This window comes from Trachemys scripta, chromosome 18 (assembly GCF_013100865.1).
Source record: "Trachemys scripta elegans isolate TJP31775 chromosome 18, CAS_Tse_1.0, whole genome shotgun sequence".
Lineage (NCBI taxonomy): Eukaryota > Metazoa > Chordata > Testudines > Emydidae > Trachemys > Trachemys scripta.
Genome location: NC_048315.1, coordinates 18,582,441 through 18,608,907, shown reverse-complemented (window position 1 = coordinate 18,608,907; position 26,467 = coordinate 18,582,441). Strand labels below are relative to the sequence as shown.

Sequence of the window (26,467 nt, the reverse complement as noted above, 5' to 3'; positions counted from 1 at the left end):
TATATTTTGTAACTACTGAATGAAAAAGAAATGTTGAGCCTTTATGGGGCAGATTCACATCCCTATACATAAGAATATAGTGCTACATGTTGAGAGTGTTAGTGTAATGAAAAATCAGTTCTTTACCTTTTCCCCAAAGATCCTTTGGCAGATGCCATTCTTTGCTAGCTTTTCTTTGACCTGACGAGTTAGCTCTATTGTATCCACTTCCTGGTACATGTAAATCTCATACTGCTCAGGTGTCAATGGAGGAACTGAGGGTTTGGATGGCTTTGATATAGGTACAATAGGAGAGGAAGGAAGGGGGCTATTTTGTGGTGTCTCACTGCGGCTTGCCCCAGTCATGCTCAATTCAGAGCTCTGGGAATATGGAGATTCAGCATTTGGCCACTCCTTCCAGTATTCTGAAGAGGATGGTCCTTGAAGTTGGCTACGATCTGACCTTGTCTGGTTGCTGACCTTTTCTTTTCCACTGCTGGCTTCCTCGACCTTTGTATCTTCAGAAAGAGTGGTATTTCTTCTGTCATGCTGAACAGTGTTCCACCAATGGTCCTTCCAAACACCACCACGTCCCAATTCATTTTTAACATGCCTCAGCACACCCTGTGCAGAATCAGTTATTCCATGAAGCTCTAAAACTGGTGTTTCCTGGTGCTCCTTTTTTAGCCCAGAGAGATTCTGCAATGCAGATATATTAGAATCCATGACAGTTGAATGTTTCTTCAGCGACAAGGCCAATGGAGAATAACTGGAAACTGAAGACATTGCAGGTGTAGATATTAGTTTTGGGGACAAGATGGAAATGTCTGCTTGAGACAAAGATGTTGTTTTTAAGGCAGGTTCAAGGGCAGCCTGCTGTGCTTCCATTTCACGTCGGGCTTGTTGCAGAATGGATCGAATGGCCTCATCAGAATTGCCACTGCTAGATGCAGAAGGTGGCTGAGCCGGCTCAGCTGTGAAAACAAACCAAAGATGAACTATAACACTTTTTATATAATATACACATTCAGTGCCACTGTAAATGTTTCCTAACAAACCTGTGAGGGAACAGACGGTCTGCAGTACATTTCTACATATATATATATAAAATCTGATTTTCTCTAATCAAAGACGACCGTTTTCAAAGTTAGCCCCTGGAAAATATTTGCAGCCACACATGCACACCCAGACACCCAAACTCCATATGTATAACTGATTTGCAAATATACAGCTTTGAAAAAGTGGTCCTCTCCTCTCCCCGCCCCCACAAATGTATACTTCCCCAAAAGTGACATTAACATTTCATGGTCCCAGCTGCATTTACTTAAGCATTTGGTTCTCTGTCTCCCCCAAATGAATCATGCACAAACAAAATCCAGTCACCTGGCTGCACTGCTAGTGTCCTGTTACAACAAAAATAATCTGATAGGGTTAATCCTTCTACTGCCCAAAACAGAATTGGAAATTTAAAAACTCAAGGACTTTTACAAAGAACTTAATTCTTTTTTTCCCCCTGACTATTCAGCTCTCTCTCTCTTTTTTTCCAAACCACTGAATGAAATGTCGCTAAAAAGAACACAATTATTCAACAGTTTTCAAAAATAAGTTTGATGTCCAGCCACAGTGGTCTGCATTGCCAAGCAGAAGCTCTAGGAATAACTCTTGATCTCTACCCTGTATGGAGCCCATGGGCATCAAAGAAGAGACAAAGAGTCCAACTGAAGGGTTTTAGTGGTGAATTAGTGCTGATATGGCCTTCCTAAGCCAATGTATGAAGCAGCAAAGGTTGCAATTCCAGAGGAGAGTCCCAACGTACACTTCTCCAGGGTCAAGAGATTTGGTAAGGTGGTCCTGCATTTGGATTTACAGCAGTCTCCAAACCTCAGTTGAAGAAGAATTCCAAGGCTTAAAAATCCCATTATGGAGGTTGGGCAATGTGATGCATCTGATGTGACTAAGGGAGCTGTGCACTTCAAGAAGTGGCCACAAATGAAAATAAATAGGATTAATATAATTATGCAGATTATCCTATAATAATATTGTGTGTCATCTATGCATGTTTTCATTCTCACACCCTCTGTCCCTTCTCCTTCATGCCCACAAAGTAAATCAGAAATAAGGACAAGGGAAAAAAGTCAATGGGGATGCCTCTTCTGCTTTATCTAACTATTTCTCTCATAGGAAGTTTTAGGCTTAATTAATTAGTGTCTGCAAAGCACTTTGAGATCCTCATGTAAAGTGTGTTGCAAAAGAATATAGTAATTAATCTGTTTTAAATGACTGTATCTATTCCACATTTAGACATCTATTATCTTTATTTTGTTTACTAAAACCATCTTTCCATTACTCCTGCAGATATTTTTTTGCCATGTGATTTGTTTTAATTTGGAAGCTGAATATCCAAAGTAATAAACCAACATTTATTTCTAAAAATGAAATTTAATGCAAAGCACTTTCTAGTGCAGTGCCAGCTCCATAAATGGATACGCAGGATTGGAGAATTAGTTAAAAAGTTTTGATAGCTGTCAAATGCATGAAAAATTAGACAGTGGGAAGATAACCTGGACAGGCGCATTGGAAAAGGAAACACTGTTTGAACTGGCATGACCATTTTGAAGTGCATTTTTAAAATCAGAAAATGGAAAGCAAATAAGCTCCAAGGAACAATTTACACCATGAAATAAAGCCCTGTAAAAGTCAGATTCGGGACTGATTATGTTATAATCCCAATTCATGAAAAATATAGTGCGGTGAGAACATACTAATTAAGGGCTAGCTCATGACTGGGCTAGCAGGGGAGTAGGACAGATTAAATCACCAACCATAGTGGGTCTTTTGATGTTTGGTCAGATTTGAGGAAAAGAAGGACAGGAGCTGTGAGGCCAGTATTCCCCCTCCTACGAGTAAGCTGGTAGAAATGGCTCTGCCATTCCAGCATGCTGGCCAGAACATGTGGATCAGTGCAACGGAGGAAGTATGCGATGCAATGTAAAGGGTGTCACAATTTACTTTCCCCCGGGAGCAAGGCAGGAGCAGGAGAGGAATTGTGACTTTATCTAAAGGTTCCATCTAGCACTAAGGATATAAAGTAAAACTCAATATATGTTATATACATGAACCCCTCCTCACTCCAAAGAAACAGCTCTGCAAAAATATGTTCAAGATTTTAAGAACATAATTAACCGACCAGAAAGCTCATGATAATTGTTTTAATTAAATTCTGAAGTAAAAGGAACAAGAGACAAAGTGAGACTGTACCTGTTTTCTGTACTTGCAGCTCCCTTTTGGCTTGTTCTAGAATGGATTTGATGGCTTCCTCAGAGCCAGTCTCTGTGGTTCGGATTCTTGTGGTGATGTTACCTGAAGAGAAGAAGGAAACTAATGACGTTAAGCAATCTTTTTAACAAACACTGAGTGTAGCATCTGCAATTCATTCTGAGAACAGTTTGCAGAGGTGTTTGTAAGCACTCATTAGGAGGATTTTAAGATTTATTGACCTTCACCAGTACTGGAAACTCCATTCTTTTAAAGAAATTTTCTCTGCTTGAAAATACATGGTATATTACCATTCAGCAGCAGCTACAGGATAACTTTAATATATAAACAGTAGAAGAATCAGTAGGTCATGTACTTAGTGTCAAGTACTACACAAATTGTACTATCCAGCAGGAATTAAAAAAAATCTTTAGTCTATTCCCTTCTTTGGGGCAGCTAAAAATGTGATGGCATGAACCACTTATAAAATATCACATTAGCTGGTTTGACCCTGTATGGTATCTGAATACACTGTACATTTTATTCCAGACTGGAATCTAAGATAGAGAACATTGGATATAAGAAAGCAATATGTATTCTAGTTTATTTTACCTCTCCAGGATGTCAAAACAATAGGAGAAATACATTTTTAAGTGTCGATAACCCTTAAGATATTCCTGAACAATATGAGGCTTAGTTCTTGTTTTTAAAGCAAAGAAAGATAGATAGAAAATTCCTAATGATTTTGAAGATTACTTCAGTTTAGTGCATTTTTCATCATGTAGTAATGCTCTATAAATGACCTACATATATCACTAATAGGGGCCATATAATTTTCTATCAGAAACAAAACAACTCTTTTAGGGTGGGTTTTCATTTATTTTTTGTTTTGCCATCTTGCTAAAAGCAAAATTCTGTCATTGGTCTGAAACAAGGCAAAAAAGTTTATACTTAAATAGCAACTCCTACTTCCTCAATTAGTAGTTTACTGATCTGATCTTCAATGATACATTTGTCCAGGCTTTTTCATATATTATGCTAAGATAAGTTCTACACCATTTTAACAGCAACTTGTAGTGTATTTGTCAACATGTACTCAAAATCCTAGGAGAAGGATATCCGTAGTATAGATGGAATACTTTTTACCTATTTGTGAAGGAATTACTTAGCATTGGGTAACTTTCTTGCTTGGAAGCCACAAGGAAGACAGCCAAACAGTATCTCAAAGGTTTTCATTATTTGTAATGCCATTTCTATCACTTATCTCTTTTTATACACATACATATTTGGATGGTGTATGGAGGAAGTATCCAAAACATGTCAAGTTAGTATGGTAATGGTGGAATTAGAAAAAGTAAAGTGTTCTTCTAACCCATGGTTTGTTTTATACTTACTGTTTTTCCATCAGATTCCAGGCCAGAATCAAACTGCACAGTTTTAAGGAAACACACAGCTAGAGCACACTCCATTTTCTAGATATTAACTGCAAAGAAAAACACCTGCCTGTGACGTACCTTCAGACCCATTTCTTCGTTTCGGTACTTCCTGAAATAGTCTGTTCAGGTTCTGGCCTGGATTCTCTGTTGAAAAACAAGTTTGGTAAGAATAAAACAATCGGGATGATTGTGCTGACATCATGGGCTGTGTGACATGAAAAGATAGCTGCCTATCACTAAATACAAGAGTTCAAGCTTCTCTTAAACCCTTTGAGTCTTTGTCTGAGCATTAGAGGAGAAGGCTACTTTGGAAGAAGTGAGGCTGACTGATTTGTTAATAAAAATTACATCTATATACAGAAAAGAGGTTAGATAGATCTAAAGAAATGTCTAAAGATGGGTAGATAAACCTCCCAAGTATAATCATCAAAAGGAAGAACAAATTATAAAAGTAATGACGTTCATTTTCATTTAAACAACATTTATGGAAATGCTGCCTGTTCTTTCAACTATTTCTAGGTTTTTAACAGCTTTCTTTTCATTTTCTTAAATGCAAGCTTCAGTGTTTATTTAAAATTAATCACACGGAAGTGAAAGTGAATGTTATTTATATAGAAAATCTTAAGAAGTAAGCAAAGCCGCTTTAAAATGTGGGTTAATAATTTTTTTTGTTAAACTAATGATCTTATGCATCACCCATATAATTTTTTCAAGACACACAGGAAAAATTGCCTTCAGAGTTCTTAGGGGCACAATAAACACCCGTTCTCTGCAAACAATCCCTGCTATAATTTTGGAGGTACATGTGGTGGCTGACGTTCTTGAGAGCTACTTTTCACTCAATGTTTCATTCCGATATAGGGCTATTCTCAATTAAGACAGGCTTTAATACACCAGCTCTTCATTCTTTCCAACAAAAAAATCAATCAAGTCCAGAGAATAAGGAAAATCTCTGCTTCTCAATGTCAAACACACTATAGTGTATAACTGCTGGAAAACAATGTAGTCAGAAAATTAGATTTAGAAAAGTTATGTTTTGTAGAGCATACGTTCCTGCACCGTAGCTCTCTAAAAGAGTAAGGAGAAAAACAATTCTGTTGCATAAATGGCCTAGCAGGAGAAAAATTTTCACTGGTTTGCATATTCATAGCCCACGAGACCAAAGTTTAAATCAGTTAGTAAACAGAACTTACCTCTTTGTCTACCCTGGATGCTGCGTAGCGCCAGGATGTTCTGCTCATCTGAGAGGAACTGCTTCATCTTGTGAAATGGCTCCTTGCCTCTCACAGTCAGTTTATTCCATGGCTTTGGCCGGGCTAGTATCTCACTCACAGACCCTTGTGACAGTCCCAAGACATAATGTCCAAATATCCGCTGTCCAATATTGTGCTTGATCAATTGCTCTTTCACCTGACGTGCAATTTCTGCTGTGTCTATCTCCTCGCCTTCAGAGATGCTCCCAGCGCTTTCTGACTGGCTGGGAGATGGGGCCATGCCATTAACATCTGGACTTTGTTGTAATGGACTTTGGGAAGATATGGAGTTTGTGCTGTAAGGACCTGTTGAAAAAATCATGCTTGTGCTTCCTGCTTCCTGCATTGCCTTGGAGTAGAAGGACTGCATTAGCTGTCGCTGGAGGAGAGAGTTTAGTGCAAATTTTCCTGTGGAGGCCAGGGGTAAGCTGGGGCTTGCCAAGGATGAGCTGAAAAAGTCTTGACTTAAACCCGTTGGTGAGAACTGGTGTGTACCATTAGTATTGGAAGCCTGCTCCCCTGTGTTGCGGAGCAACTGAGAAGAAGGGGAGGCCGGCAAGGTTGCAGGACGCTGACTCTCAGGCTGGTCTTTCCCTTTTCTCCTGGCTGACCCTACAAGGAAGGTCAAACATAATGCATTATGGGGGATTAAAAAGGGAAAAACCAAGATAAAATGCAAAGTTTGCCCCACAAAAGGGAAAAAGTGCAGTTTTTTACAAGGGCCAATGAGTTGGTGGTTTGTTTTTTTATTAATTTAAATTTTAATATGCCAAACAAGGCCCCCAAAACAAACAACATGCATTTCATGTTTGCACCTTTCTTGTATGTTGCAGCCTGGAGAATCCCCCTTACAAACTCTAAAACTAAAACAATTACATGAAGTGCAGTTATACAATTAAAATAAAGTCAATTACAAACAGCAAGTTTCTTTAGTGTCTCTTATTCAAGACATTACTCAATGGATTTGGCTGAACCTAATGCAGCAAGCATTTACATTTTGGAACAAATCAATTTAATTAAAGAAATCACGTTTAAATGGATGCAACAAGATTGCTCAGTTAAAGTCATATACATTTCAGAACATAGGAAACCCCAGTGCCAATGACAACTTTTAACTCTTTACCAGCAGCAAAAGCCATAAGCATTCAAGTATCTGGAAATTCCATGATGCCACCATTTAAAAAATTTGCACAGAAAATGTAAAATACCCACATCAGGAAAGCTAATAAAGACACAGCTATTTCAGTATTTGTTTTTTAAACTGATCTGCTCATGAAAATATCTAAGTATATTAGATAGGAAGATTATTGTATTCTACATGCAAACACTTGGCTTCACATTTGTGTGTGTGTTGGGGGGGAGGGGACAGAGCTTTTTGCGCCACTGCTGAATTTGTTACCGAAACTGAAACCAGCCTTGAATGCTACCATTTGGTACATCCTGCAATGCCTCTCTTTTCTAACCTTCAGAGCAGCTCTCAGGTCTTCAAGTCTTATTCTATTATCCAGCCTATACAATAGCAAAATCAAACATTATTCAAGGTCCTTGTTGTCCATTAATCTTTCTGTCACACACTAGCTTGGGCTCTCATCTCACATTCACTCTCCTTTCCCCCCCCAGATAGTAAACGAAGTATCACAGCAGAAAATCACATCAACCTACCGCTCAGGTCACTATTAGTGATACGCAGTGTGGCGTTCTCAGACTGCAACGAGCGATTTTTCTCCAGCAGCAACACCTCCAGTGGTTTGGATGCATCCTAAAGACAGTCAAAACATGAGGTTTGCTTCCAGGTTAGCCATGAAGGTATTAAACAATTTAAGGAGGTCATTCAGCTATTGTGAAAGAATTCAGAAGAAGGAAGAAAACACTTGCCTTTGTGATGACTGAGGCTGTAGAATTCATCATGCATATATTTATGTGAACGTTCAGATTCCTAAACACGCTACTCAACAGCTATGCTGCTTAATTTTCAATGTAAATCACTAATCAACTCGGTGTTACTTTTTTTTTTTTTAAAGTGTTCTGTTAATCATTTTGTTAATCCTACCTACTTTTTTATTTGTTTTTAAATTGTGCTGGTATAGTTTCCAATGAACAACTAAAAAGCTGTTTTAATTTGACTGAAGTATTAGTTAAGATTATATTTCTTCTTCCTGGACCACTCCACTACTTTGGCATTATAGACTTCCTTGAAATGCTGTGTGTTTCAGTGCAAACAGACCGTATGATCATAAATTAAATCAGTCACAGAAATTGGCCATTTACCTTCCACTAAATAGCTAACCCTTGATCATCAAAAAGCACATTAAAAAGTAATCCTTTTTACACCTGGTATATTGATATTCAGTTTGGATTTCAGAAGCAGGAATCCAATTCATAACCTTTGATCTTAAGGGAGATTAATGTACTAGATATTAGAAGTTTCTACTCCTTTCTCAGTGCTCAAAGGGTTGCTTGTTTTCTTTTGTGAATGGTATATTCAAGGCTTTTCAATATTTAAAAACTGCTGAACAAAGGTTTTCAGCCTATTATTAGTTTAATAAATATCCAAGTTTCAGTTTAATTGTGTGTCAATGCAGCATCTTAAAAAGACTCAATTTTATAATATTCAGGTTATTCATTCAAACACCACCTCTAATGTCATTCTTTGTCCTTGACCACTTGAAGGAAATGTAATTAACAGGCAAAAAATGTTCAATTCAGCTTTTATAGAAGAGGCTTGAGAAGCCAATGATCAACTTGTGTACCACAATATTTTATGGACACTTAAGAGCCTGTAGTTTACAGATCAACAGGAAATTGTTCGTGCTTGCCCTAGATAACACAAAAATAATATTCACTAACTGAACTGGAGAAAGGATTAAGAAAACAAAAATAGATTCAGTACCTGTGCACCAGAGCCCTCAGAGGGTGCAAATTCCATGGACTTCAGTATACTGTAAAGGGTGAAAAATGAGTTATTTTCTATTTCTTCCTTTCATAACAGTTCCACTAATGAGCATTAACATTATAATTTCCTACTCTCCAGGAACACCATAAGTGATAACTTTAACAACTTTCCTTGCAGTAATATAATCTGATAATGAATACAGAAAAATTATTCCAACTAGTTATTGGATAAGAAAATTTTCTCAAGCGTCATCTAATTCATTCTATATACAATCCCACCAGGCCAGTTTAGAGCATAAATTTAAAGGTTAATAAGGATATAACATTTTAAGCTGTCAGAAACAATATAAATTTATGTGTGAAGCTTGAAGGGAATGAGGAAGTTATAACAAAGCTACAAAACAGAGGATATCACCATAACAGTTATAATACTGTATATAAAATACACCAGCTTGCATATAAAAAATATGCACAAATTATTTTTCTGACCAATGCACTACAGCCTAAAAGGCAATTCTTCATTTTAATAACCTTCCATTCTACAGCATGGGGAAGACATACTGTTCAAAAGATATATGAAAGAGCCAAACATAACTTATAGAGCACTTTTTATGTATAAAGCATATTAGAAATATTTAATCTTCAGAAGAGCTGTGAGGTAGTTCAGAATAAGCACTATCATTTTATAGAAGGGGAATCTAAGTCACAGAAAGGTTAAGGCCAATATTTTAAGATGTGTACACTGATTCTGGGTGCCACATTAACAGAACCAGAGTCTGGAAATCAAAAATCAGGCTATCGGTGTCTAAAGTTGGGGACTCAGAGTCAGAGGCACCCAAAATTAGTGGTCACTTTTGAAAATGTTGGTTTTAGTGACTTATGCAACTCCAGAGGGTCCTCCTCTACCGCCTCGAGTTATAGGAGTGTTTGCACCTCCTGCATTAGAAGTTGCTCGTGAGAAGGGTCCCGGAAGAGGGACGGGAAAGGTGAGTGGTAAGGTGGGAAGGAACAGAATATCCCAATTCTACCATGCTCAAGACTCATTGGTCTGAGGTGATGTGTGTCCAGGCATGGTAGAAATGGGATAGACAATTCACAAAGGGAGGGGAAGGATCTGGGATCTGAACTGGTGCATCGCTCCTGGGCGCACCTTCGAAAGTTTGGCTTGGAGGCTGAAGGCTGCTTTGCTGAGCCTTGGCCCTGGTTAGAGGAGAACTGAGAGGATCTCCATCTATTACTCCTGCCCCACTTCCTGCTATTGTCCTGCCTAGGAGGAGCTGAGTAGAAGGTTGCAGCTTGAATTGCTTCCTTTGGGGGGCTGGCATATGAAGCCTCAAGGACTTCGGAGTTGCCCGGGAGTCTTTCAGGTGTGGAGCCTAGTGTCTGTTTGCTCCGAGAAGAGCCCTAAACAGTCAAAAGGCAAGTCCTGAATACTCTGTTGGACTTAATGCAGGAGTCCTGACACTTGAAGCCATGAGCTCTTTCTCATGGCTACCGCAGTTGCCACAGTAAGGGTTGCTGAGTCCAGCGAATCTAGGGAGGCCTGTAAGGAGGTCCTCGTGAGGACCTTGCCTTCCTCCAGGAGAGCAGCGAACTCCAAACAGGAGTCTGCCAGCAGCAGTTCCTGAAACTTGGACAGTATGTTCCAGGAATTAAAGCTATGGCGGCTAAGGACTGCCTGCTGGTTGGCAAAGCAAAGCTGGAGCCCCCCGATAGAATACACCTTCCTACCGAAGAGATCCAGCTTCTTCGCCTCCTTTGACTTAGGAGTTGTCCCTGCCTTTCCTTTTGGTTGGCAGCCTCCAGCACCAGAGTGCCTGACTGAGAATGAGTAAACAGGTACTCGTATCCTTTGGAGGGCTCAAATTTTGAGCCACCCTCCTGAGCAACTCTTGGTGTGCGCTGTTGTCCATGACAGCCAGTGGTGGAAGTACTCGACACCGCTTCATCCAGGGAGGATGAGGAAGGTGCACCGGGTCTTCCTGGCCCTCTTGTTCACGGATCCTCTTGCAGCACAACGCCCTGTGCGGTGCTGGAAATGGTGATGGTTTCCAGGCCTGAGCCCATCTTGGTACCAGCTCCAATCAGTGCTCGCATGCATGCCTATCTCCTGCCCTCGCGCAGGTTTCCAGGCTACAGATGTTGATGATGATGGGACCCATGCCTCCGAAGCCACTGACAAGGATCCAGACCCAGTCCCTTGGGGGAGGTTGGTGGTAGGCCCATGGGGCCCAGAAGGGCCATTGAGCCGGCACCTGCCATTGCGGAGGCCAGGACATCATGGGTAGTGGCTGCCCTTCCTCTTATCTAGAGCTGTGCCGGCTTCACCTAGAGGCTTACGACTCTTCCTCCAATCTGACAAGGACTCCGACCTTGATGACCAAGGCGATGCAGAGCGAGATGTTGCCAGGGAGCTGTATCGTGGTGAGGGCGAGCAGTGCTTCTTCATCGTCGGCTTGCCCCTAGAAGGCATGGTGCCTCTTTGCGGCACCGGTGCTGGTGCCTGCACTGTCATAGCTATGAAGTCCCTAGCCGCCGCAAAGATGTCCAGTGTAGATGGATGGTCTAGGTCCTCCTCCCAACACTCCCATGGACTTGATAGACGTCCCTGTGAGGCTAGAGTCAATGATGCCGGAGGAGTTGGAGCAAAAGCAGGGTGTCCTGGCGCAAGACGCACCCTGCTGGTGCCTCCTTGCTCTACCACCTTAGTGGGAGAGCGACCTCTGTCTGTCTTCTTTCTCTAGTGCGGCACCAGTGAATGGGAGTGGTGCCGGGCACTCGCATCAGAGGAGGTCTTCGGCGCTGGAGAATGGTGCCGAGGGTCCCTGGAGCCGGAGTCTTTTCTTGGAGCTGCGGCCTCTCTTACAGAGGCCAGTGAGCTCCGCACCAAAGTGCTGGGCCTGGGGTCAGACGCCGCCCATGCTGGCTTTGGATGAAGGGCTGACTCCATGACGAGTTTCAGCCTAAAGTCCCTCTCTTTTTTGGTCCTTGGGCAGAAGCCTCTGCAGATCTTACACTTTTCCGTTTGATGGGCTTCCCCCAAGCATTCAGACAGGAGTCATGTGGATCTCCCTTTGGCATAGGCTTCAGACAGGACCTGCATGGTTTGAAACCCTGAGATCGAGGCATGCCCCAGTCCTCGAGATGGGAAACGTGGTTGGGAGGGGGAACCCCCAACTGAAACTTATCTAAATCTAACCTAACTACTTGAACTAACACTACATTTTTTTAAACTATTTACAGGTAACAAGGAGAAAAAAGTCCACTAGGGGATCGCTTGCTGTTAGCAAGAGAGGAGCTGCTCCTATGACCAACACTGGCGGCTAGAAAGAACTGAAGAGGCAGCGCCATGAAGGTGCGACTCCAGGGGGCTCCACAGCTGACCCGATGGGTACTGCTGGGGGAAAACCTTCCAGTGATTGTGCACGTGGTGCACACACACCTACTTGGAATCGACATGAGCGATCTTTTGAAGATGAACAATTGTACTGGGCTCTGGATGCAATTTGAGCCAAGACTCTACTTCTGTGCTTTTTGTGGTTTTGAGTTATTCTTTATTGTTCCAAGAACACGGATTTGTGGCTTTATTTAACAAGCATTTTTAATCTACGGTTTGTGAAGAAATTATGTAAGCATTTAACACTTACTTTAATTCTTTCTTAACCTCTTCATAGTCAGCCTGTGTTTTCAGTTTTTCTTCCAGTTGCTTAAAAAAAAGAAAAAAGAAATTTAATTATTTGGATGGGGGGGGGTAAACTTTCAAAATAGTCTTTAAATTATTTCTTTGATACAGAAAAGAGTGCACGAGTCAGGAGTTACTACTGATACCTAATTTACATACAACAGAAAACAAACTATAAATAATTAAATTAAACCAAATTATTGTTGATGCTCTTTTCCTTGTTTACAAAGCACCAAGCATTGTACAATTGACAATGTGACAATTTGTTTGTAAATGTATTGCATTATACAAACGTTAACATTTTCACAAAGCTATTAAAGTAAAAAAATAAGAGTCTATTTTGGAATATGCGGTACTGCTATTGTATAGTCTTGTCTACAATAAGAAAAGGGTTCAAGAAGCTATTGACCAGAATGCCTTAGGCTTGCAACACTTGTTCAATGCCTTGTGTCCAAACCAAACAGCTTGTAGCAAGTGGTTTTACAAGCATTACTTATTGCAATAACTAATACGATTATACACTGAAGAGGAACCAATAAGACTGCACCACTGAGACTTGCTGAGCAGATTTTGTGCTTGGGTCTGGCTAATCTGCTGCAATCTTAATGGTTTGTCTTCAGTGCGGAGAAGAGGCCACAAGCACTGATCCTCCTTACATAACCCATAATGCAATGTCACGCATGTGGACATTACCCAAAAGCCCCTGTGCTCAACATCAATGCTCAGCACTGTAGGATAAATGCTCCAGGAATCCTAAACTGTAGTGTTATGATTGTTGCCAACTATGATGTTTGCAGATGCCACATTACTGGTAGACACTGTACAAATAAAGAACTAAAAAGACAGCCCCTGCCCCAAAAAGCTTACAATCTAAATCGTTTCCTTGCTTAGTACAGACATAGCCTAGCTACACAAGAGAACAACAAGAGAATTTCCTGGGCTTACAACTTCCACAGACAAGTTGGGGTTGATTCTGCTTTATTTGACTGGCTTAATTTTTGTTCCGCTAACTGATCCAAAATGATAATCAGTATCTGAAGTAAAAATAAATACACTCCTCCCCTTGCAACTTTGACAGTAGCAGTGCATTTTTGAAGCATGACACAAGCAAAGCCAATATATGTACAGCAATAAAGTATAGGTGGCATGAGATAACCAGGTGCCAACTTTTTATGCACTGAAAATTTGTGATGGTAACATCTGCACAGAATCCAAAAGCTCACTAAGGGTATGTCTACACTACAAAATTAAGTTGATTTTATAGAAGTCGATTTTTTAGAATTCTATTTTATACAGTCTACTGCATATGTTCACACTAAGCGCATTAAGTCGGCGGAGTGCGTCCTCACTACTGCGGCTAGCATCGACCTACAGAGCGGTGCACTGTGGGTAGCTATCCCACAGTTCCTGCAGTCTCCGCTGCCCATTGGAATTCTGGGTTAAGCTCCCAATGCCTGATGGGGCAAAAACTTTGTCACGGGTGGCTTTGGGTACATGTCGTCAGGCCTCCCTCCCTCCCCTCTTCCGTGAAAGCAACGGCAGACAATCGTTTCGCACCTTTTTTCTGGGATCCCGTCCGCCGGACCCGCTCAGCCCGCTGCCTGCCTGGATGATTGGAACCCCAGGCAGGCAGTGGGCTGAAGGACGGAGTCCCAGACTGGCAGCAGGCTGAGTGGCTCAGTCCGCTGCCGGTCTGGGGCTCTGGCCGCCAGCGCCTGCCAGCCGGGGTCCTGCTCAGTCCCGCTCAGCTGGCAGACCTCGGTGAAGTTGATCAGGGGTGCCTGGACAGACATGGCTAGCCTCCTCTTAGAGCACCGAATGGGAGTGACTCCAGGTCATTCTCTTCTTTAAAGTTTCGTCTCATAGAGATTCAGTCCTGCCTGGAATATCACGTGAGCTAGAGGCTTCTGCCTCAGGTTGCTCTCCCAGCCGGCAGCACCGCGCGGTCGCACCTACCCCAGCCTGCCCCTTGCTCCCATGGCTCATGAAGCCTGGACAGCAGTAAGGAGCAGTTCAACTTGTGGAATGATAAATCCAGAATGAAGGATTGCACTCTATGGGCCATGTTAAGATTATTTCAGAGTCCTAGATAGCATTTAGTTCCTATAAAAGGCTTCATGATAATTTTCCCCTGCCCCTAACAAAAATGTTAATTTATCAGAGCAGCTGAAAGGGTAAGGAACCCAGGACTATTACTTAGAGAGAGCTTCCATATTATTTAACTCATAATTGATATAATTCAAAGTAAAATTTCACAGCGCAGTCTGTTCTAAGACTAAAAATGCAGGAGGGGAGTCAGAAAAAGGAACAGTGACCTGTTTCCGCCCAGTTTCAAACCGGGGACGTTTCACGTGTTAGGTGAACATGATAACCACTACGCTATGGGGCTATATCTATGGCCTTCCTGCTCACAAAGTGGTCATGCCCCCGCCCAAGGCTGACAAAGTGTGGAGTGCATGTGACACAGCGACCTGGCTCGGGCAGGATCGATAGCAAGGCATGACACTTTTGCCATTAAGCAAACACAGCAATTCTTTCCTGGCCTCTGCCACTGAATTCCTCCATGCATTATTACACTGTGCCCTATCAGTGCAGGAGGACTGCATGAGCTCGGAAAATATGTCATCGCGAGTGCATTTTTTTCGCCTTCTAATCTGTGATAACCTCAGGGACGGAGATGATAGGTGGAGCGTAGAAACATTCTGGGGGGACTGCATGGTCACCTGTGCTGCTGAGTTCACCACGCTGGCCAAACAGGAAATGAAATTCAAAAGTTTCCGGGGCTTTTCCTGTGTACCTGGCTAGTGCATCTGAGTTCAAAGTGCTGTCCAGAGCGGTCACAATGGAGCACTCTGGGATAGCTTCTGGAGGCCAATACCGTCAAATTAGTCCACACTACCCCAAATTCGACCCGGCGATGTCGATTTCAGCGCTAATCCCCTCGTCAGGGAGGAGTACAGAAATCAATTTTAAGAGTCCTTTAGGTTGACAAAAATGGCTTTGTCATGTGGATGGGTGCAGGGTTAAATTGATTTAACACTGCTAAATTCGACCTAAACTCGTAGTGTAGACCAGGGCTAAATGTCAAACTACTTTCACTGAAGAAAAGAAAAAAAGGTGCCACAAGTACTCCTGTTCTTTCAACAGATTAGATAGCTAATCACCTGAGTACCTGGATAGCCCTGATGACTTCAATGAGACTTCTTCAGAGGGTAAAGATAGCAGCGCTGGGTCTCATTAGACAAACATCTACCTTGTCACTTTTTAGAATATGGCAAACACATCAGGTAGAAAGACTGACTGAAGGAAAGAACTGCCAACCCAGTAATGAACTCATCATCATCACTGGTTCTCATGCCTACTATTAAAGAAACTAAACAAAAGTCTTCAAGACCTGAAAGGATACAAGGATAATTCAGACAATCTAGTAAAATATTTGCATTTGCGTCCAGTTGCAGAACTTTTTCTTCTGAAACTGCAACATGGCTGGAATTTACCCCTTTTTTCTTTTAATCCACACTTTCCCCATAGCTCCTACCAGGCATTTCTGGTTGTCATTTCAGCCCTTCCTGGCATGTCAATTACTGTAATCTCTGTTTGCAAGATTTGGAAATTCTCTGAAAAACAGAAAAATGTAGGAACAGGAAATGGCCATCTGGTTCATCATGCTGCCCCTTTTTAAATCTATCTTCCTGCTTTTTGATATCAGACTCTTCAATCCTCACATCCTCACTGTATTTCTTAGCCTATTTGCTTCAAATGTTCTCTCTCATAATGTATTACATACCTATTTCTGTGTACCTGAAATAATTCTGCCCATTTCCTCTTTTTACTTCTAGTTTCCACATTGTAAAATTAGGACAGTTTGATCAACTTTGCTACAATGGATTCAACGGAAGTGTTAATGAAAAAGAAATGATCCCATCCAATTAAAAACACCCAGAGCCAAGTAGCAGGAGATGCTATTATGCCAGCTACTCATCAAGCAACATGTTCTAACAAATCATCACAGTGAATTCCAGGAAAGCAGAGTGGATTTTAACTTGTGGAACTCACAGCTCTAAGGATATTAATGAAGTGAGTAGCTTTTTACGAAGTTAGACAGGAAAATAAATAACCTCTATAGTTGTTCTAGTTATGTGAAAAATAGTAAGGGTATTGGGATTAACACAAAACTTCTATATGTGGCATAGTATGGCACATTTTGGAGCTTTCCTCTGAAGCAGCCAACAATAGCCATTAATCAAAGGATGGATACTTGAACTAGTAGGACTAGAAGGATACTGGATTTTGTTCTTGAATAGCAATAACTATGGGTGAGTTTTTAACCCCTCTAACGTACCCCATGCTGCTCTCAGGAAAACCTCGAAGGATATCCTGCACATTTTAAACAAGCTCTGTATATAATGCCACCTCTTTACAAAAGTGTTGCACATTTGTGTAATCCTGATGTCCAAGATCATGCCAGTGACACTTCAGTTCCTTGAGCTTTCTGTAAAGCCAGATACAGCAACTCATAGGGGTAACCAACTGTTCAAGTTACAGCTTGACACTGTGGAAAGTGTCCTTAATGCACCAGAGAATCTGGCTCAACATTTACAAACCAGACCTGGTCACTAGTACTGAAGCAGGGAGATGTAAACGAGCCAGCCAGCCCTCGAGGCTAGAGAAGGGATTCAGCTTTCAACCTTTCTAGGGGTACGTCCAGATTACCTGCCGTATCGGTGGGTAGTGATCGATTTATCAGGGATCAATATATCGCATCTCGTTAAGACGCGATATATCGCTCCCCGAACGCGCTCCCTGTCGACTCCGGATCTCCACCGGCGCGAGCGGCGGTAGAGGAGTCGACAGAGGAGCCGCGGCCGTCAATCCCGCGCCGTGAGGACGGGAGGTAAGTTGGAATAAGATATGTCGACTTCAGCTACGGTATTCCCGTAGCTGAAGTTGCGTATCTTACATCGACACCCCTCCTCCCCCCTCCCAGTGTACACCAGGCCTAAGTGTTCTAAAAGAGCCTGCTAGTGTGTCTACTGAGAGGGCTGCTGAATCAGAACATCCCACTTTGACCACATCTCTTTGCCAGCCATTTCTAACAACTTTGTTGATCCTTCTACAGCCAACACCCACTATCTAATACTTTCATGTGATTTAAAACCTGGGGTGCATTATAATCCATCCTTCTTCTAACACTAGCTCTCAGATCCACAAACTTTGTGTTATTATGTGACATACAGTGACAATCGAAATGTAAACAACTGCCAAGTTACTCTGACTTTAACTGTTGCAACAGAAAGCCATGTAATGCAGTGAATTAAAAATAGTAACACTAATACCAATCTGGTTATTGCATTAGTTACGACTGCAGGGATATGCTAAGTAGAAAGGCCTTTTATAGGGATACTTATCACATACAGGATAACTAACATGACTTCCACTTGTAAGCCAGCCTTAATGTTATGTGCAGTTTCATACAGCTATATTTCAGGAAGTTTTAAGAATAGATATGTGATTGTTATCACTGCCCAAAGCAACAAAACATTATCTACAGCTTTTGTTTTCGATGTGAAGATGTCTCCCTTGGAGCCTCAAACATACAGATCAATCTTATAACAGGATGGCAACACAGGAAGATAGTAACATTAAAACAACTAAAATACTTTGAACACTACAATAAAGCAAATACCAGGAGCGGCCAAACTTGCTGGCCCTCCGAGCCGCATATGACAATCTTCAGAAGTTCGAGTTCTTACAGGAACCGGGGACCGGGGTTTCAGCCCCAATCCTGCTGAAGCCCCAAGCCCTGGCATGTGCGCCTCGCAGGGCTGAAACCCTGAGACCCTCATCCCTGCTGGACAGGAGTTCCTACCCCACTGCAAGGCAGAGGTCCCAAGCTCCCCCCTCCCCCCGGTAGGTGGAGAGTGGGGGCGGGGGGTAGAGGGGAGGCCACCACTGGCATATACCCATTGTTCCTGAGGGGAACCTCGTAATTAATATAGAGATTGCTGCCAAGGAAATTTTGCACTTTATATACTTTTAGTAAACAATACAAATAAACACATCTGACAGTACAATCTGTATGTAATCAGACCATTTAGGTATTTGGCATCTCCCCAGCCAATCATTATTGTAAAACGTATTAGTGTGGTAATTGTCTCAAACAACCCTGTAAAATGCACAGAGCAAAGAATAATAAAAGGTTCAAACTGTGAAACAATCTGAAGGAACTAATCTCTTGCTCTAAATATCAACCTGGTTAATTCAGGCAAAATAAAGTGTGTTCTAACATCCCCCAAAGTCTAAAAATACTCCAATCAGAAGGTGGGTGTGAAAAATATTTCTACAAAGCAGCTTAGGAAGCATCATCTGATCAAGAAATCAACTTGCATTTATTATACAAAAGAACATACAACTGCCAAGTGTCAGAGTGCCCACTAGACTGTACCTTTTCCGAAAATATTTTTCAAGTAATAATTACACTATTATTAAATAAATAATTAAAACAGCTCTCTTTTGTTAGACTTGCCTAGGGTATGATAGAGGGGTTAATAGTTAAATAATAACTAACAATCTTTTAGATTGCATTATCACTTAAAATCAAAGAGCACACACACAAATAGTCAATTAACCTAGGTCATTTGGTGCCAGGGAGACAGGATCTCTTGGCTAACCAGGGCTACTACATTTTTGCTGGATAGTGGGGAAGTTCTGACTCCAACTGACAAGGGGTTAAGATAGTTACCGTTAGAAAAGTCTTGATACTAGTGGATAGATTCTAATGATTACATCAGATGAAGATAAGGAAGCAATGATTTTGAAAGACATTGAAAGTATTGCTGAATTGTTTCATTAAACCACACAGTATTAAAGAATTCCCCCAAGATATGGATAAAGAACATTGCTTTCATCTGTAAAACGGATTCATTTTTTGTGACGGCAACCATTAAAATCTTAGCTATTTTAAAAGCAATTGCTTTATAATCAAAATTTAAGGTCTACAAAACACTATTTTTGACACAGTTCTGTGTAGAACAGAGTTCAGATCTCAGCTTTACCAGCACCAAAGAAAAGACAGGTAAATTACAGAATAATAATGTCACAAATAGGGACAAAATTGCACACATGATAAATTAGATAGAATCAAGGTATCAAAAATCATCACTGAGAACCAAAATATTAGCTTTAGCTGGACAAACCTATGAGAATATATATGAAGATTTCTGAAATGAAAGTCAGAGTTCCTCTGTCACCAGCTCAGATAAAGGACCAATCTTAGTCCCATTAAAGTTAATGGCAAAACTCTTATTGATGATCTAGTTCTAAGGACGTAAGTTGAACACAGGGGTTCAAGCTATTTTGTCTAAAAAGCTTTATAAAAATATTCACAACAGCAGTAAAGCCAGAGAAAATGTATCCCTCAAATACAGCCCAGTTCCATCGTCTCTCCACAGAAGCGATGCAAAAACAATGACAGATTGGCAGAGACTGCTACCAGCAACAAGGGAGACCTAGAAGATTTTTATTTCCTCTACAGAATTTTCATGACAATTTTGCAAGTATGTCTTAGAACATACAGAAAGTGTATTGAGTTGAAGAATTTCAATTCCATCCCTAAAATACATTTTTCAACATAAACTAAACTACAACACAATAGAGCCTGTACTCTCTGAAGAATGTCAGATATAGAACACTGTGTCAAGGTTTGCAACTGAGAGCTGAGGCACTCTGTTATAGCACAGGGGTGGGCAAACTTTTTGGCCCAAGGGCCACATCTGGGTGGGGAAATTGTATGCAGGGCCATGAATGTAGGGCTGGAGCAGGGGGCTGGGGTGCGGGAGGGGGCTCAGGGCAAGGGGTTGGGGTGCAGGAAGGAGTGCGGGACGGGTTTGGGGTATGGGCTCTGGCCTGGTGCCGCTTACCTCGAGTGGCTCCGGGGTGGCGGTGGCGTACAGCGGGGCTAAGGCAGGCTCCCTTCCTACCCTGGCCCCGCACCGCTCCTGGAAATGGCCAGCATGTCCAGCAGTGGCTCCTAGGGGTGGTGTGGGGCACACGGCTCCACCGCGTGCTGCCCTCGCCGTGGGTACCACCCCTGAAGCTCCCATTGGCCGCGGTTCCTTGTTCCTGGCCAATGGGAGTGCGGGGGGCGGTGTTTGCAGACGAGGGCAGCGCACAGAGCCTGCTGTCCCCACCCACCCACCCCAGGGGCCACAGGAACATGGTGCCAGCCGCTTCCGGGAGTGAAGGGCCAGGGCAGGCAGGGACCCTGTCTTAGCCCCACTGCGCCATGGGGCTGGCAATCTTGCAGGCCGGATTGAGCTGGACCCAGCCCATGGGCCGTAGTTTGCCCTCCCCTGATATAATAGAGCTAGAGAAACTTACACAGTAACTGCCTAAACCATGGCTGGCTTAAGTTGGCACTATCAGCCTCTGACTTTCCGGAATGCTAAAACTAGAAATCTTTAATGAAATAGCTAAATTAACTTCATTTACTATTTACAGATTATAGCTGGTAGAACAATGAAAGAGACAGAAGTTAGAGGAAACTGATTCACAACAGATGTCAGGAAAACATTTCTCATGCTTACTGACAGATCAGAAATGTGTGGAATGGTGCACAAAGACAGACAGTGGAAACAAAAGAGAATGGGGTCATTCAAGAAACAGTTAGATATACCGTCCTTGTGGTTTTCAGGAGAGTGCTACTGACTGATATGCAAAAGGCCAGGACTGGGATACTAGCTACAAATTAGGTACTATCTTGGGGAAAAGAGAGCCAAAAAATTAAAAATACGTTCTAATAAGGTTAAGAGCCTTCCTTTCAAGCCTTATGCTTTCTTGTGTCTGTGCATCCAAACAAGGCAAGTCCTTTTTCCAATGGGAGAAAAAACCTGGTTGGGTACATTTACAGGTTGACTGCTGAATGACAGATGTCCCTGACAAAATGGTAATACTGAATGAAGGCTTGGCTTAGAGAGTTTAAAGTCCTGAAAGGATTTGCTGTGTGAGTTTTGGTTTGGTTATTTTTCAGACATATACATGGTAGTTCGGTTTTAAAATTATCCTAATTACAGTAATTTTACTCTTCTATGAAAAAATATTATTCAGAAAGGAACTGAACTAAAAATAATGATATATATAAAATCTGAACTGAAAATATAACTGGAAACAGGTAGAGTGAGTTCAACAACAAAAAGTCATTAATTAAAACAAACCCCACAAAATGTCAGCAAAACTGCTATTGAACGACATTCTGAAGAAATGACTAATTCAACACAAGGAAAAAATGGTCATTAACTTTCTGTAACTGTTGTTCTTCCAGATGTGTTGCACAAGTTCATTCCACTCTAGGTGCATGCGTGCCCCGAGCAAAGTCGCTGGGAATTTCTCTTTCAGTGGTACCTGCCAGAGTGGCTCAAGCACCCTCTGCTTCCACGTGCTGATCGTGCCAATGTAAAGTGCCAACCCAATCCGGTGCCCCCTCAGTTCCTTCTTTCTGGAAAAACTCCGATGCAGAGGGGCAGGAGGTGGGTCAGGGACTAGACATGGGCAACACATCTTGAACAATAGTTACGAAAGTGACTGTACATGTGCATTCCTCTCTAGGTGACTCACATGCAGTTGAATAGGTGGAGGGATCAGAGTTCATGGACACAGAATGCAGAACAACTCGGTCAAAATTGGCATAATCTCTAGAATGCTGAGTGATGGCATAATAGGAGGAGGAGAACGTGTGCAGCAATGACCAGGTCCCTGCTTTACAAATGTCCTGAATAGGGATCTGTGCTAAGAATGCTTGTGACCCTGTGGAACGAGCAGTCAGGATAGCTGGCAACGAAACACCTGCCTGATCGTAACAAGTGTGAATATGTGAAGTAATCCAGGACAAAACTGTCTGTGAAGAGACTGGGAGACCTTTTCATCCTGTCAGCCACAGCTACGAACAGTTGTGTGGACATTTGGAATGGTTTAGTTCTTTTTATGTAGAATGATAGGGCTCGTCTAACATCCAATAAGTGAAGACACTGTTCATTCCTATTTGCATGTGGCTTTGGGTAAAGGCAGGTAAGTAGATTGCTTGATTGCTATGAAATTGTGAAACCACTTTTGGGAGGAAACTGGGATGAGGCTTTCTACTACCTAGCAGGACCTGACGAACTTGCTCCAAGCAAGGTTGCTCTCTGGGATTTAGCCATGGAGCTTCCAGGCTATTAGATGAAGGGAGCTCAGGTTCCGGTGGAGCATCCAACTGTGGTCCTGGGAAATCAGGTCCAGGTGCAATGGAAGCGGGATTGGAGTTGCCACTGAGAAATCTAGAAGAGTGGGAGAACTACAGTGGGTGAGCCCATGCTCGGGCTATCAGAATAACACTGTCCCAGTCCTGCTTGATCTTTTGCATCACTCTGCATGAGTGGAAAAGGGGAAAACAAAGGAAAGATGTTCCGTCCAAGGTATCAGAAAGGCATCCGTGATAGAACCCGGACTGTGTCCCCATAGGGAGCAGAATTGGTGAGTCTTCCAGTTGTACCTGTTCACAAACAGGTCTATCCGGGAAATCCCCCATTGCTGGAAAATGTCTCTTGCCACATTTGGGCAAAGGGACCACTTGTGGTGACTGGAAAAAGACCTGCTGAGGCAATCTGCCAACTCCTTTAGTGTTCGCAGATGGTAAGAGGACTTGAGGTTGATTGAGTGGGCTATGCAAAACTCCCATAGCTGCACTGCTTCTTGACAAAGGAGGGAAAAGCAAGCTCCTCCTTGGCTGTTCTCATGGACACTACTACAGCCATGTTTTACTTCAACAGGCAAGTTTCTGCCCATAATGTGAGGCACAAAGGCCTGACAGGCCAGTCAAACCCGCTCTGAGTACCCTGATATTGATGCGAAGAGAAGGTTCCACCAAAGACCAGAAGCCCTGAGTTTTGAAGGGCCCCAGGTGAGCTCCCCAGCCTCCTGCTGGCACGTCTGAGACCAAGGACATTGACGGTTAAGGGTGTATAAAGAGAACACCTGCACAAACTGTGAGCGGGTCCAACCAATTGAGAGAGATGAGGACCCATTGAGGTATCATGAGTACAGTGCCTAGATGGTGGCGGTTTGGCAAGACCAGTCACATCTGGAGGGGTCGAAGGCACAGCCTTGTGTGTTGTACCACATATGTGTATGAGGCCATGTGACCTAAAAGTCTCATACAATTTCGGGCTGTTGTGATTAGATTACCTTTAAGGTGCGTTATCAGGGATCCAACTGCATTAAAACACCCCTCTGGGAAGTAGGCCCTCGCCTGAATAGAGCTGAACACCAGCCCAATGAATTCTAACCGCACTGGTGTGAGGGCAGACTTTTCTGCATTTCTCAGAAGGCCTAGGGTGAGTTGGATACTACCTGAGCCCTGGATTGGCCCTTGACTAGCCAGTCATCTAGGTAGGGGTGCAGGACTACCCTTAACCTCCTATGGAAAGCTGTCACTACAGCCATGCCTTTTGTGAACACCCATGAATTCACAGACAGTCCAAATGGGAGGACCGTGACTTGGTAGTGTGAGTGGTTCACTATAAATCTGAGGAAACATCTGTGTCCTTGGTATATTGATATATGAAAATACCCGTTTCTTAAATCAAGGGCGGCATACCAATCCCCAGGATCCAGAGAGGGAATAATGGATATCAGGGTAACCATGTGGAACTTTATTTTCTAGAGATAGTTGCTGAGCTGCTACAGATCTAAAATGGGTCTCAAACCTCCCTTGGCTTTTGGGATTAGGAAATAACGGGAATAGAATCCTTTTCCCCTTAAATTCTGTGGAACCTCTTCCACAGCTCCCACATGAAGGAGAGGTTGAACCTCCTGGACCAGAAGTTCTTTGTGAGAGGGGTCCTGAAGAAGGCCAGGGAGGGAGGGTGGCAAGGAGGGGTAGAAATAAACTGGAACGTGTATCCCACTTCCACAGTGCTCAACACTCAATGGTCCATGGTGATACAGGACCACAGATTGAAAAAGTAAGGAAGGTGGCTTTCAAATAAAGGAGAAACCGGGTCTGGTATCATGGGAACTAGTACAGAGTCCTTGAGTGTCCCATCAAAATGCCTGCTTAGAACCCCCTGGATGTCTGAGTGGGGCAGGCATTGACATCGAGGTAGAAGACCGTGGTGGCCTTCACCTAAAACCCCTTCTTCTCTGTGGATCCTGACTGGCAGCTGGGGCAGAGAACCAGATGGGCTGTTGAGGTCTGTAGTGCTTCCTTGAAGGAGCTGATATGTACAATCCCAGAGACTTAAGGATCGTCTTGGAGTCTTTTAGACTATGAAGCTTCACATCAGTCTGCTCTGAAAATAGTGACATTCCTTCAAAAGGTAGATCCTGAAGGGTTTGCTGGACCTCCTGTGGTAATCCCGAGAACTGTAGCCATGAACTCCTGCACATGGCAACTGCCGAAGCCACAGATCTGGCTGCTGAGTCAGCTGCATCCAAAGCAACTTGCAATGAGGCTATCGCCACTGATTTTCTCTCATCCACCAGCGAAGAGAACCCTTGTCTTGCCTCTTGTGGGAGCAAGTCCTTGAATTTCTGCATGGAGTCCCACATATTAAAATAATACCTGCCCAGCAGTGCCTGCTGGTTTGAAATTCTGAGTTGTAACTCCCCAGTAGAATTACCTTTCTGACTGAACACATCTAACTTCTTTGAGGGGGCAGGGATAGCTCAGTGTTTTGAGTATTGGCCTGCTAAATCCAGGGTTGTGAGTTCAGTCCTTGAGGGGGCCACTTAGGGATCTGGGGCAAAATCAGTACTTGGTCCTGCTAGTGAAGGCAGGGGGCTGGACTCAATGACCTTTCAAGGAGTTTCCAGTTCTAGGAGATAAAATAAATTAATGGAGATATCCTATTTTATTTATTTTTGATTTTGGGGCTGCACCCTGATGACCCTGCCTTTCTCTCTCATTGGCAGCAGCTAACACCAGGGATCCCTGGAAGGGAAGCGATGGATGCACAGGAACTCATAACCTGGGTCAGGAACAAAGTCTTTGTGTTCAGCCCTTTTTGCCGTGGAGGCAAGGGACATGGAGATCTGCCACAAGGTCTCAACAGGGTCCATAATGGCCTTATTGACAGGCAGGGCTACTTTTGAGGGATCCACAGCAGCTAAAATGTCAACCAGGCTATGGAAGGACTCTTTCACTACCTTCACCTGTATGCCCAGACTTAAGGCCACCCTCTTCAACAAGACCAGTGCCATGCTGGAGATGCCTGCACTGAGGCCAGCATAGCCAGCTTCCCTTTTGATGGTAGCAAAGGGCATGGTACTGAACAGTGACAGGATCCAGTGGGTTCCCTCCTGTCCAGAGGCACCGATAATGCCAACTCTTGTAATACCAGTGATACCAGTATCGACAGCAAAAGAAGGTCTCTGACAGCAGCAAATGCCTGTGGTGTGGTCATGCTATGCTGCAGATGTAGACAGCTCTTCTGGTAACAGATTTGATGGTGCCTGCATAGGTACCAGAGTCAATGATGTCAACTTCTGTGGTACTGAGGCAGGGGAGTGCTTTGGTTTAGATTGCACTCTAATCTGATTCCCATGCCTGGCTGTCTTTGGTGCCGGGGATCTCCCAGTCTTGACCGTCTGTGTCTTGTGCCTTTTCCTTGGCACTGGGGATGGTGATTGGTGCCAGGACTTTGGTATGGTAGAAGGAGTACTCCTTACCGACACTGAGGCATTTGGTGCAGAGTCCGACTGGCCTGGCTGAGATGGAGGTCTCAGTGCTACCTCCATGAGCAAAAATTTTAGTCTGGCATCCCAGTCCTCCTTCCCCGAGGCTTAAAATCCCTACGTATCTGGCAATGGTCCCCCACATGTGCTTCTTCCAAGTACTTCAGGCAGCTTGAGCACAGGTCGCTCAGGAGCATAGCCTTGTTGCAGGAGGCACACAGCTTAAAGCCCTGTGACCAACGCCTTGGAACTGGGGAACAGAT

General features: G+C 43.0%; 1 protein-coding gene across 8 annotated transcripts in view; it reads right to left on the bottom strand.

Moving 5' to 3' along the window:
• CUX1 (cut like homeobox 1) overlaps positions 1-26,467 on the bottom strand; it is a 398,007-nt gene that overhangs the window by 107,149 nt on the left and 264,391 nt on the right. For 5 of the 8 annotated variants that reach the window (XM_034752645.1, XM_034752648.1, XM_034752647.1 and 2 more), the window contains exons 12-18: positions 12,463-12,521; positions 8,814-8,862; positions 7,586-7,682; positions 5,864-6,535; positions 4,749-4,814; positions 3,238-3,339; positions 127-953 (exon numbers count right to left, since the gene is read on the bottom strand). In XM_034752645.1, coding sequence (XP_034608536.1) covers positions 127-953; positions 3,238-3,339; positions 4,749-4,814; positions 5,864-6,535; positions 7,586-7,682; positions 8,814-8,862; positions 12,463-12,521 — 1,872 coding nt within the window. The remainder of the gene's footprint in view (positions 1-126; positions 954-3,237; positions 3,340-4,748; positions 4,815-5,863; positions 6,536-7,585; positions 7,683-8,813; positions 8,863-12,462; positions 12,522-26,467) is intronic. The other 3 variants (XM_034752651.1, XM_034752652.1, XM_034752653.1) reach the window with 2 other exon arrangements.